This window comes from Podarcis melisellensis (genome assembly GCF_964234715.1).
Source record: "Podarcis melisellensis genome assembly, chromosome: 10".
Classification (NCBI taxonomy): domain Eukaryota; kingdom Metazoa; phylum Chordata; class Lepidosauria; order Squamata; family Lacertidae; genus Podarcis; species Podarcis melisellensis.
Window position 1 is genome coordinate 37,004,927 of NC_138542.1, and position 13,510 is coordinate 37,018,436.

At 39.9% G+C, this 13,510-nt stretch overlaps 1 protein-coding gene across 1 annotated transcript in view; it reads left to right on the forward strand.

Annotated features, from left to right (window-relative positions):
• The window catches only part of TMTC2 (transmembrane O-mannosyltransferase targeting cadherins 2), a 184,251-nt gene extending 171,384 nt beyond the window's left edge, over positions 1-12,867 (forward strand). Inside the window, exon 12 of the mRNA XM_081926582.1 lies at positions 8,969-12,867. Coding sequence (XP_081782708.1) covers positions 8,969-9,148 — 180 coding nt within the window. The 3' untranslated portion in view covers positions 9,149-12,867. The remainder of the gene's footprint in view (positions 1-8,968) is intronic.
• The last annotated feature ends 643 nt before the right edge of the window (positions 12,868-13,510 follow it).

The window sequence follows — 13,510 nt, forward strand, 5'->3', positions numbered from 1 at the left end:
ATCACATCTTTCATTTGATAGAACTCCCAACTGCTAGTAGGGGGAAAAATCTACTGTCTGATAAATCCAACAAATTGCTAGATGTGAAAATGATTGAATTGCAGGTTTTAGGAATGAAAGCACAGCTTGAGACCTATAAACAAAAATTCAGTGATTTGAATATGCTTGCATTTAACGCCAAATGGTTTGACAATTGCATGCAATAATTATGGGCTGTATAATCCTGAAAGTATTTGGTTTAGAAAGCCAGAGGAGTTTAATTATAAGCACTTTGTGAGGTCCATAACACATACGTTAGAGTTTTACTTAAAAAAAAAATTATAGCTGCAGCATTAAAAAAAAAAAGCTGCAGTATTTTAAAAAAATTATAGCTTTTATCAGTGTTTGGTAAGTTTTATTATACTAATGAAATAATATTTTTAAATATGCAGTTTGGTTTCCATATGGCTTGAATGAATAATTGTGGAGAGCATATTTAACTGTGTATCAGAGCTCTCGGTGCATAGCTATTGCAAAAACTGTAGGTTTACTTTTACTGTAAATGTCCCCTGGAGGTTTCTAGGCTGCCATGTAATACTTAGTAGTTTAAAGTTTTGTATTCATACTTTGCCAGTATATAATCCATTACATAAGAAATTTGTACAAATGTAAATGGCAAATAGCTTTCACCAGTTGAGTATATTTGAACAACAGTCGCCCCCGCAAAAACAATTAAAAAAACTAAAATAGATATATATATTTTTAAAAAACTCCAAGTTGGAAGAAAAGTTTGGAGGATCAGAACCCAAAAAGCATGACGTTCATTTCATGGTGCTAAGAAACTGTTCTCTTTGGATATGGTAACTTGAAAAAGTAAAGTAGACTAAACCAGTTCCAAGATGCTTCTCCCTGTTAGGGTTGTATGTCAACTATCCATTATCTATTGAAAGGGGATGGTCCAGAAGTAAAGATTGTTACAAACAGTTCCATCATGTACAGAGCATTTCTTTCTGTGGTTTCCTGTTGTTTAAAATTCAGATTCCCACCCAGAGGCAGGTAAAGGTGAAGGTAAAGGACCCGTGGACAGTTAAGTCCAGTCAAACTTCACTATGGTGCTCGTGCATTTCAGGCCAAGGGAGCCGGCGTATTTTTGCAGACAGCTTTCCCGGTCAGGATTTGTGTGTTGTAGTTCCTTGTTGGGGATCGGCACCTTCTTTCTAAAGTAGCATCCCCAATAACCTCAAGGGCAGCCTCTTTGTCCCAGTCTAACTCTGAAGGTAACACTTTGGGGTTTGTCAAAAAATAAATGCCACATCCGAAATGATTCAGCTGTGCACAGTTCTCTTTAGCAATAAAAAGAAGCTGTTGACATTTTGATTGCTTTGGAAAATAGCACACTGCAGCATGACAGTGACATCAGTAATAAAAGTTCAAGTGAAAATTCTTGCCGTCACCACAGGAGGATTAAAAGGCCTGACAGCACATTATAACTTGGTCATCGGCAAGATGAAGCAGGGCCACCATGAGGAGCTTTCATGCTCGGTGATGCTGCCTGCAGATAAATCTTTTTCATTTTCTCCTTTTATTACTTCATTGCGCTTTATCAAGCCACTGTGCATGTTTTCAATTAGCAAGCTGAAACCTCCAAATGGAGATCAGTTGCTCTTTATATGTAGAAGAGGGAGCTGTCTAATGACACGGCTAAAATATTTGGGAAGCGTGCTTTTCAGAGCATTAAATCTCATTCAGCTGCAAAGGCCTTGCAACTGTTTGTTCTTTAAAAAGAAAAGAAAACCACCTGACTGAGCATGCCTGATGTGAACTAATGACACTTCAATCAGTTTTGGAGAGGCAGGAGATTTGACCTCTATTTCATTTTTTATTTTTTTCCACTAAAACTCAGCAAACAAAGGTATTTTGTTTGCCAGAGAGAAACTTGTTAGAAATGGGGAAGGGGAGAGAGAGGATGTTGGATGTCTTGCCCAGCATATCTTAATCACATATTCTGCACTGGAATGCAGAAATCCCTCCCTCCCTCCATTCATTCCTGGTCAGGGTGAGAAATCTGACTTTCAGTGGCCATCCCACCCTCCAAGGCATGCCTACAAGCACATGCACACACACAATTTAACAACAATATGTTATTTTTCATTCTTTCATATTCAAAAGCTCTGCATTTCATGTTTTTTGAGGTGAACTTTCACTATTCAAATATTAAAGTCGTTTCTGTGTCCTGAAGATTTTTCACTTCAGTAAAGTTCATCAGTGAGCCCCCTTAACTAGTTCTTAAATTAAATCTATATTTAAACTCATGGATTCCAAGGCATAAGGTGCATCCATGAAAAATGGACATCAAGGTTATGCTGGATCATCTCTCCCCAGCCATTCCAAATGATGCTGAATACTCATGACCTTCACATCTTGCTGCCAGGGGTCTGTTCAGAAACACAGAAACACAGAAAAGCCAAGATTGGGACCAAATGTACTTTATAACTCCACAGGTCACTAGGTAGAGGAGGGGTGAGCTATAAAGGTTGGATAGCAGCTCCCTTTAGGTCTCCTTTAAAGGTAAAAGGACCCCTGACAATTAAGTCCAGTCACGAACGACTCTGGGGTTGTGGCACTCATCTCGCTTTACAGGCCGAGGGAACCAGCGTTTGTCTGCTTCTGTAGGCAGTTTTTTTGGGTCATGTGGCCAGCATGACTAAGCTGCTTCTGGCGAAACCAGAGCAGTGCACGGAAACGCCGTTTACCTTCCCGCTGGAGCAGTACCTATTTATCTACTTGCACTGCGTGCTTTCAAACTGCTAGGTTGGCAGGAGCTGGGACTGAACAACGGGAGCTCACCACATTGCAGGGATTTGAACCACCCACCTGATCAGCAAGCCCAAGAGGCTCAGTGGTTTAGACCCCAGCACCACCCGCATCTCTAGGTCTCCTTTAGGTATCCCTAATTTGGGGTCTCTGAATTTATGTCTGAGGCCCAGTTTACATCTGAGTTCCCATCCCAGCTCCTGCTGATGAGCAGTCTCTTAGCTTTAAGCAACCCTCCAGTATCGCAATATATCTGCTGCAGATCCTGCTTCCATACTGGTTGAACCTTTGCTCAAGCTCAAGATCGCTCAAACCTCAGGTACCATGAATGGGCCTTGGACAAAACATTAGCCACCCAGTGCATTTTTGTTGTGCATGGCCTCCCCTGTCAGGAAATAACAAAGGACTGAATGTCTGGACCATTGATCTGATGGCATCTTCTTGAAATTTTTCTCTGTGGTAGCAATTGTCACATGGGCAGCAGACTAGCAATGCATGTTTGTCTTCCTATTCAGATCATGCTCAGCATTTAACAGAGGTGTGCAGGTAGTTTGGCCTTGTATGTGGTGGTGTCTGTAATTGTCTACCTATAAGCAGGGAGCTAATTCAGGCAGCAATTTCAAATAATTGTCAATGGCCCGAGGGTAGTCTGAGTTAGCATACAAATTAAGACCTTCCCTGGCCCTGTTCGAGATGGAGAACAGCAGAGGCAATGGGAAAGAAGATTGCATTTTGGAATGATAGAGTATATGACTTGAACATAGCAGGGAGACAGAATGAAGAGATGGAGTTCTGTTGGCTGACAGTATAAAGGCAAATGAGGGATTGTTCAGAAGAGGAGGCTGTGTGGGAGTGAATGGAGAATGCAGGATGTGGTCATATATGCCGAAAAGAGAAATACATAAAAATCAGCCAGTGAAGTGGGGAGACCAAACTGTGTGAGAAAAGGCAGAACAGGAGAAGCAGCAAGATTGAAGCCCTCCAGATGTTCCTGCGCTCTCATCAGCCCCAGCTAGCAAAGTCGAAACACCAGGGTTGATGGGAGTTGGAGCCCAACAACTTAAATTCCCCACCTGCTGTAGTGGAACAGAGCATGGCACTATCAACTATCCCTAGGAGTCTATAATGCTTGTCGCAGCACACAAAACTGATTCCTGAAAGGTGGTCCTTCCACAAAGGATTCTAATTTGGGTTCAGGGTGTACTCTTTAGCCTCTGTAGGCCACTCCCCATTTATGTGGAGGTTACGTTCTGAGGCACCGCACACTTAAGTGAAATTGCGTATATTGGAAACACCATTGAAAAAGCCTGCAAACACCTTCTAAACCTCTGGAAATCTTTGAAAAAACAAAAACCTGCCAACTCCACCACAGTTGCTCCCTCCAAACCTAATTGCTCAAACTCCAACTCTATACTGCAGGCTTCCTCAACCTCGGCCCTCCAGATGTTTTTGGCCTACAACTCCCATCATCCCTAGCTAGCAGGACCAGTGGTCAGGGATGATGGGAATTGTAGTCTCAAAACATTTGGAGGGACGAGGTTGAGGAAGCCTGCTCTACAGGCACAGACATCAGTGCAAAGGCTCCTAGGATTGCACTTGTGAAGGTTGTGGGATTGCTAGACACTGTTTTTGCACCATTTTTGCCCTTTTCGCCCTCTTTTACAGCCGTTTCTCCCCATTTGTGCCACTTCTGGGTTTGTGGCCATGGGCATGCACACAAATGAGAAGTTGCCTGTACTTTCAAATGCTATGTTTCCCCTTTTAATTCACTCCTTAACCTATTGCTTGTTAAAATTCTGTTGTGTAAAGGACGTTTCACTTCTTAGGCTGAACCAGTTGCACTTCAGTATTTGCTTGTGACCCTTATCATGTGCATTTGCCACAGTACCAAGGTGGCTGAGCTCATGCACTCGCTGCCGAACAGTTTTCTTTTTTTACTAGCACAGCAAAGTCTGAGGAGTAGGGCAATAAGTTTCCAAAGCCTAAGCAAATGATTAGATGGGAATTCTCTAATAATGGAATAATTCCTAGAATGCCATAAAGAGACTTCCATTAAAACTCTAATAGGACTTCCAGCTGGCTCCGTTTGATGCAAAGCCTCCGTCTCCAAAAGGAAATGAATGAAGGAGTCGGTTTTCCTTTCATGTGGTGTGGGGGGTCATTTGTTCTGCGGTTGCAGTGAGTTCCACACTATTGCGCTGGTAGCTGCTGACTGGCACCACTCATGTGCCGTAAAGCTTCTTCATCTATCTTAAATCAAAGATTATGTGTTTGGAGAAAAGCCCCAGCAATTGTGGTGGAGGTTTCATCGCGTTCAGCTGGCAGAATGCGATAACACTGGCCTGAGCAGACGGGTGCCATCCATTCTTCTGTCATCCGTGAGCCACAGAGAGAGTGTGTGCCAGTGCCAAAACTCACGCACCACAAAGCAATGTGGAAGAGTTGCTTGGGCAGGTGGTGGGGGTGCTGTGTGGATGCTTTCAACTTTATGTGTCATCTGTGGGAGAGGAATGACTGTTTCCTTCACAGGTGAAAACATCTAAGCTGTGTGAAAATGCTAAATAAATAATATTTCAGACAGGTAAGCACAGAGTCTGCAGAGAAATAGTAAGCAATTTGCATAGTTCCCCATTTCTAATGTTAAACATGACTTCCACCCCCCCCCCCAGAAAGATATCAACTAAAGCTAGGTGATTAATTTATTACATTCTAGGGTTGTCATATTTCAAACAGTGAAAATTCAGACAGAAAAGGTTTGTTTGTTTTTTTAGTTTTCCCCAAAGTTTTTTTTGTTTTTTTTTGCAAGATCTCAAAAACATTTTCCGCTTTTGAACTATTTTAAGGGGAAATTGGCAAAATCAGCACTGCCAACATGGGCTATTATACGGCCGGATTTCCCCAGACATTTAGCCAATTTCCGGACGCTGCTGGTGAATGCAATATTCTGGATATGTCTGGAAAATTCTGGACGCATGGGAACCCTGTTACATTCTTGGTTGAAGTGAAATATATAGAGAGACAAATGAGGAACATCCATGATTTAAAAACCAAGTAGAATTCTTATCTTTAAAAGGTATCTCACATTTCTTTTAATCTGGTGCTCTAATACAGGCCTCTTGGAGTTAGGGACTTCTCACTTTTGCCCATCTCTTCACAATATGTTCACATTGAGAATGAGCTGTTTCTCATTTTCCAGCAAGGCATCCTTCAGAGGTTCTGAGTGCCATGATCCTCTGAAGAATTAGTTGACAGGGCAAATGTATTTTCTCTGTGGGAGATATTTAGAATTGGTTCTGTTCAATGTAGGATATGCCTTACAAAAAGGAAGTGAAATGAGCACAAAACGAACTTTCCCACCTCTGTAATGTGTCCTGTTTTTGTAACATCCCACTGTCACAACAGTTGTTGCTCCAGAAAAATGGAGCCAATCCCAAAATTGGTCTCGCATGCAAAAGACTGCTTGAAAATTCAATCTGTTGATTTCATCAGATAAGAATGAACAAGATTCAGCCCTCCTAGATTTTCACATTTAGGCTGAGAAAGAGTTTTTCACCCAAACAAAATTAGCTGTCAACTCTGGAGGTGTTATCCTTTTTTCCTCAGCCCCTGTCCAATAGAATGGTGTGCTTTCACATATTTCCAGACAGTTCATGGGAGAGACTTGATTTGTTAAGTCTTGCTTTATTTTCATCTGTGTGTCATAGATGAAGTGCCCCTTGTTTTCTGTTTGTGATATTATCTCCTTTATTGTGAGTTACTCATGCATTGTGGATATGACTTGCTCTGTGAAGTATCTATGCTGGGGCAGAAAGCTGGGCCAGATGATATTTGTGTCAGCTTCAGAACTTACAATTCAATGAAAGCTGCTGGTTTATTAGCTATATTTATAGAGAAAACAGGTTGCAAATGTCAACTAGGATAGCGTCTAAATATAATCTGAAATAACATCTAAAACGAGTTTTCACTTTATTTGATATTTAACCTGCTTTCATGAGCTGAGAATGAAAAAGCATGATATTTTCGATACATGTAAACAAGATTGCTTTCAGAGCTAGCAGTATGGTAATCAGGGTGTTGTGTACTGCATGGAAATAAAGGTACTTTATGAATTCATTTATTAGTTCTCCTTGTTTACAATGTTTGAGTAGAATGGCATGCTGGCTGTACTGAGAAATAGTGCACGTATGGCAGGCAATACTACTGTTAAATTCTAATTCCCTAACAGAGAGAGAAAAAACAATTTAGGCTCATGTTGCAAAACCAAAATCTGCAAATGGTAGTCTATGTTTTAAATGCCCAATGTTACCCGGTTTGGTTTGCAAAGGGTAAATTATTTTGCTTTACCTCTTTATTTCCTCTTCCACACCTCATTTTCCAATAAGAAGAAAACAGGATTAAAGAGAACTGTACCAGTTATATACATATATTGGGTGAAGTCTCCCTGCAAACCAGCCACTTAACCCCCCCCCCAAAAAAAACCCCACAACTGCTCTAAAGGATTTGGAGAACTTCCAAAGCATATTTTTTTGGGGGGGGAGGGGAGTTCTGGAAGGTTAGAAAGAGAATCTAGATGTTCCATTGTGGAAATGGATTTTGGCTGTGCAAATGGGTGAACATCATTGGGTGGTACCCATTGATTTCTGAGGATACGTATGCCTGTCTCAATTGGAGCTTCACATTTTGTACACATTGAGGGGAGAGTGGCAAAGAATCCAATAAACATCTGGAAAGGGAAGCGCTATTTCAATATTTTAACCATCATGAAATACACTATGTTGTTTATAGCTCTATGCCAATTATTATAACTTTGTTATTTCCTTTGGCATTCCTAATTCCTTTGACATTCCCTGGAAAGTACACGTGGGATTTGAGCTGCAGAGAAGAATTACGTGCATCTTGAACTTTTTTGCCATTAATCTCCATGGCAATCAGTTTTCACACTGGTAGTGGTGGGATATGTCTATGATATGTTCTGGGTAGTAGCGTGTGGTGGTGTAATGATAATTAACCTTATTCATTATATCTTCCAGTGTAGACCAAGTCACATGCTATAGTGCCTTTATTTTAGGCTCTAAAACAATAAAGAGGGGACAGGACATTGGTTGGACTCAGCTCTATGGATCCAAAAATGCATTTAGGTCACAACTTGGCTAGCAATTCAATATTGCTAACCTATTATTTGGTAGCAAGTGTTTAATGAGATTTCAGCTAGGAAAACTCCCTTGCCTGGTGCAGAATTTTGCTGTTATTTCCCACCCATTTTATGGAGTAGGATGCCAGACGGTTTTGTGGATGGCTCTTTTAAATGTTTGTCTATAATTATTTTTGATTGCCAGATTTCAGTTAAACGCCACTTGTCTTAACACTAATCAGAATAATATGACCGTCAGCTTTGCACTTTGAAAAAGAACAAAGTAAGCAAGCCCTTAACTATTACAATAATTTATGAAATCTTTGGGTTGATTTAAAATTAATTACCTCTCACGTCAGCCATCAGACTGGCACTGCTCGTCCTGTATTACTACATGTAATACCTGTTGTTTGGTCATCAATTTGGGATGGGAGTGGGGTGAAAACTCTCCCATGTCTACAATACACAGTGCCATGTTTGATCCTCAAAGCCCTATATAGCTCAGGGCCATTTCTTAAATACCCAGTTGATCACTGTGCTCTGCAGATGACAGCCTCCTGCAGATACCATCTTCTCAGGAGGTCTGTTCCACACGATACGGGAATTGGGTCTTCAGAGTTGTGGCATCTACCCTTCGGAATGCCTTGCCCATAAATATTAGTCCAACACCATCTCTGATGTATTTTTGGCACCTACTGAATTCCTTCCCCCCCAACAAGTCTTTTGACGTGAAATCTTTCCCTTTCTGTATCTGAACTGTAAATGGTTTAAATATGTTTAATTGTTTCATCATTTGTTGTTTGCTGTCCTGAGCTCCTTTGGGAGTATGGGTATAAATTTAATAAATAAAAATGCAGTAAGCAGTAAATCAGCCCTTGCCCTTCTTCCCTTTTCATGCTTATTACAAATTGTTAAATTGCTTCCATGAAAGTAGGCCACAAAAACATGAAGGACTAATTTTGTGACTTTGGTGAAGGTTATCTAGAGAAAGAAAATACAAAATAAACTTTTAATCTATGTTTGCTTTCCCCTTTCTTGCTCCAGTATCCAGCTGCCCTAATGAATCTGGGAGCGATTCTTCATCTCAACGGCAAACTTCTGGAGGCAGAATCAAACTATCTCCATGCCCTTCAGTTTAAACCAGATGATGTCATCACACAGTCAAATCTACGCAAACTCTGGAATATTATGGAAAAACAAGGCTTAAGAACATCTAAAACATGACCTGACATGAGCTGGAAGGGGAGAAACCCAGAACCTTTCTTTGCAAAGGGTGAAAGAAGTCAAATCCAGAACAACTTCCAGGGTGCTATTTTGTTGAGTGCTCTTGTTGGACTGCACTGCAAGTGTTGAAGGTTGTAATTGCTGCTAGGAGAACCTACAGGGCTGCTTCTTGGTGTGACATTTTGATAATGAGAGAAAGGTGGAAACTCTCTCAGGAGTTTCATGAAGGACTTGATAGTTACTCCCACAAGCATAAAAATGAATTAGATTTGAAACTTGAGCACTTGAAAGGGGGGCCCTTTCGAGCATATTTGCCAGGCCATCGTAGTCATTTTCACATTGCTCATTTTCATGTGGTTTCTGGTAGAAAAATCATGCTGGCCTATATAACATCCATCCAGTCAACATGGGATTTTAGTAAAGGATATAGACTGGCTTAAGTTATTTTCTGAGGCTGTAATTCATTAAAATGTATACTAAAACCCAATGTGTTTGCAATTTGTCTTAATATTGTGTATCTCCTTAGGGCTGCCTGCTTATCTGTTTCACAGATGAGTGCAACCATTTGAAAGATGAAACACAATTTGCAATCTATCTTGACAAGGGCACATTTTCTTTCAGCCTGTTGTTAAGAACATTATTTGAAGACATTAACAAATACCTTGTTAGCTGTGTTTTGAGGGGAGTAAGCAAGGGGCAGCATTGAACTCACCCAACAGAAATGTCCCCAAGCAGGAAGAATTAAGGCAGGCTGTAGATGTGATAAACACAACCATGTTTGTTTTCTTGTGTAGCTGCTTTGTTCCTGTCAAGAGTGGGAGTGGTCTAAAAAAATTGAAATGAAAAGTGTGCATTGAAGAAGAGAGCTGAATATTCCTTAGAGAGCTTTCCTTCGCCACCTTTTTTATTGTGCTTTCAAGATTCAGGCATGTTATACCAGTTTAGCTCACTTCTGGGACTGGAACCAGGTTGCAAGAAAAGTACCCCAAGTGATGGAGTAACTGATTGCAAGGCAGGAAGTACAGGTGGGGGAAAATCTTATACAATTCACACTTTCCAGAGCAATCAGATCCAAAACACAGCCATCCTTCAAAATTGGCACTTTTACGAATTTTGCAATGCAGTTCTCCAACCAAATAATGAGCACAAAAATGGATATAACTGAGGGGAAGTGATGTGCAAAAAAATTAAAGTGTCTGAGGTAAAATTGCATACAAATAGATGAATATTAGGAGAAATTTGCACTGAAATTCTGGTGAATTTTCATGAGGGCAGTTTAGAAAAATCCACAATCTGATGTGGAAAAAATGTGAAGATGGGAAAGATGAAAAATGGAGAAAAGCCAGAATTGTTAGATTTGCCCATGCCTTGCAGAAAGAGGGTTCAGTTTCTTCTACTACCAACTTTTGAAAAAGAAGAGAGTCCCACACATGCACACGCGCACACACACACACACACACACCACTCTTTAGATGCAAATGGGACAGACGCGTGAAAAAGAAACATGGGGGAGCTGTCACATTTAGTTTGAGAGCAAGGGACTGTGTAGGACCAGCTGGCCATGGCACTGCTCTTGAAATTATGCTGACAACAGTTGCATCCATCCACACAGTATAGTCCTTTAGCTTGAATATACCATGCCTTGTGGCTCACACAGGACAGTTGTCAGCATCAAGCTGATACACAGCTACCTTGTGCCGAAGCACAGTGCAGCCGTGTTCCTATTATTACTCTCAAAACAGAATGCTAACCTTTTACTTGCATCTCTGCCTACGGAGCAGCTACATGTTACTGGAACAATTTGAAGACATGTGCAGTTGGTGAATATGTTTGTGAAATGTTAGCAATGAGATTTATCAGCAGTTTGTGGGAAGGGAAATATTTTGCTACAAGCAGCAAGAAACTAAAAGGATTTAATGCTTTTAGCATCTAGTGAATTCACAGGGTGTTAGACTGAAAGGGATTATGTGACTGACAATGGTTGCCAATTATTTTTGCATATGCTTAACGTTTTTACATACAGGGGGGAAAACATTTGTGCAGTTTCCAACTCAATATTGCATCTTTTTTCTTTCTTTATCGCAGTAAAGTGGCACCATTCATTTTCCTTAACATTTCAGTTCATTTGGCATAGTTATTACAATCTGTATATTTAAAAATATATATTTTAAAACATATTAGACTGATCTGTGCTCTTTCGGCCATTTACCAACTTCTTTTATTTGGTAGGCAGGTTTTTAAATGACATAATAGGATCTATTTCAACATTCACCACAACACAAGTGGGCATAAACTTAGGCCAGGTTCCAAAAAAACAATTTTAGCCATGTCTGAGGGCATTTTTTTTTTTTACTTCCATGTCTTAGCACAAGCTGCTACTGAAACTCTTTTTTTGTTTCAGTGGCCATTTTCAATGGAAGGTGGGGCTGCAGTTTGCGAAATGTGTTTTTTGTATCCTGGCCTTATATCATGGAATACCCTTAAAATGAAGATTATTAAGGGAACTCCCATCATCCATTATGTGAATGTTTCCTTTGACTGAGTATCATTCCATTGCTGCCTACTTCTGGATTAATACATTGTTGACACTCTTTATTTTTCAACTGAAGCAAAAAATGAAGTCATTACCTAGTGTTTCACAACTGTTGTTAGCCTTCTAGTTTGCTTTTCACGCTGTGTTTTTAAATGTTTTGAGGTGTGTATTGGTGCTTAGAAGGAAATGAGAACACATTTATTCTGTGCTGTTTAATCACTTCAGCTATCTTAATGTATACATGTTAAGGAGTCTTGCAATATCGCTCTATCGGCATAACTACTATTTGTCACTATTTCTAATAGCATTTTGCATTAGATGCACTTTGTTTTTCTTTTAGCAAGCTTGGTAATCATAGACCATCAGTTATAAGTGTCTTACAACCCTCTCCTCAATTCTAACTTTTTGACCTTCTGCAGAATCAATGACCTTTGGACTTGGCTCAAGGTGAAAGCCTAAACTCTGCTGTTTAGGAAGGAGGAAAGTAAAATCTTACAAGTTTGAAATTCAACATTTCAGGTTAAGTCATATGATAACATATTACAGTCTTTATTACTACAGCCATCATTCCACACCATATTTCTGAGCAGCTATAAAAATAAATGCTATATTAACCTTTAAAACCGTTTCTTCTTTTTAAAATTGTAATCCTATGCATATCTACTCAGAAGTAAATTTCACTGATTTCAATGGGCTTACTCCTGTGTACTCGTGTGTCGGATTGCAGCCTAATTGGCATCCCCAAATGGCTCAAATTTCAGCTTTCAGATGCAAGTACAACTTCCTGATTGTAACATTTCACTGTTGCTCTAGCTTCTCCATTTCTTGTGTTTCATTCTTTTTTCCACATTAATTGCACAAAAGCAGTTCACACTTTTATGGTGGCATTGTCTGTCTCATTTCAAACAACGACAGGTGGAAGGTTTTTTAAAAAATAAATAAGAAGATTGTTCCATGTTCCTCCATACATTTTCACTATGGGGCTGGGATTTGTAACTTTCAATTTTGGAATAAGTTTAAATTGTTGTCTCTGCTCAGGGATTTGTGGTGGATATTGCAGACAGTGCTTAAAAAAAAGAGCACAAGTTTACTAAATTAAATTTTTATTTTTTTGAGAACTGTTATTTGTATAAATTATCAAGATTTGTAGGCTTTCCTTTTTGTAGACATGATTGTTTATGTGCCAGATAAGAAAATCCTTTTTGTTTTCAGTAATAAATGATTGATAACAAATACTTTGCACATGCTGTCATCTATTGCACTCGATATTATCGCAAAAATGAATGATTCTACCCATACTCAGTTTAAAGAAGCCAACATTTGGGATGTACGGTAAATCACTTGCCAGAACTTCAGAAAGTACATTTTCATGTACATTTAAAATAGGTATGTGTCTGTCTTTGCTTGTGTGTGTGTGTGTGTGTGTGTGTGTATGTACTAGAGTTATTCTAAAAAAGATTCATCCCTATGCTCTGTATGCAAGAACTCTGTACCCAATTTAAATTGGGAAGATCAATGTTCTTCTTTCACTGTTAGGCTTTACATAAGAACAAGAGAACAAGAGAAGTCACATCACCTTAACAGCAACCACTGTTTCCATTGGCATGCCAAGCCCAACCAACAGCAGTAGTTACAGAGCAGGGGTAGCTACCCTGTGACCTTCTAGATATTGTTAGACCACAGGTCTTGTCATACCTGACCACTGGACATGGGCCTTATGGGAACTGATGGCCAACAACATTGGAAGGCCACCACTGTTGTAGAGAATGGGAGTAAGATTGCAATCCCATGCACATAGTAGGACCTACCTCTGAGTAAACATGCTTGCA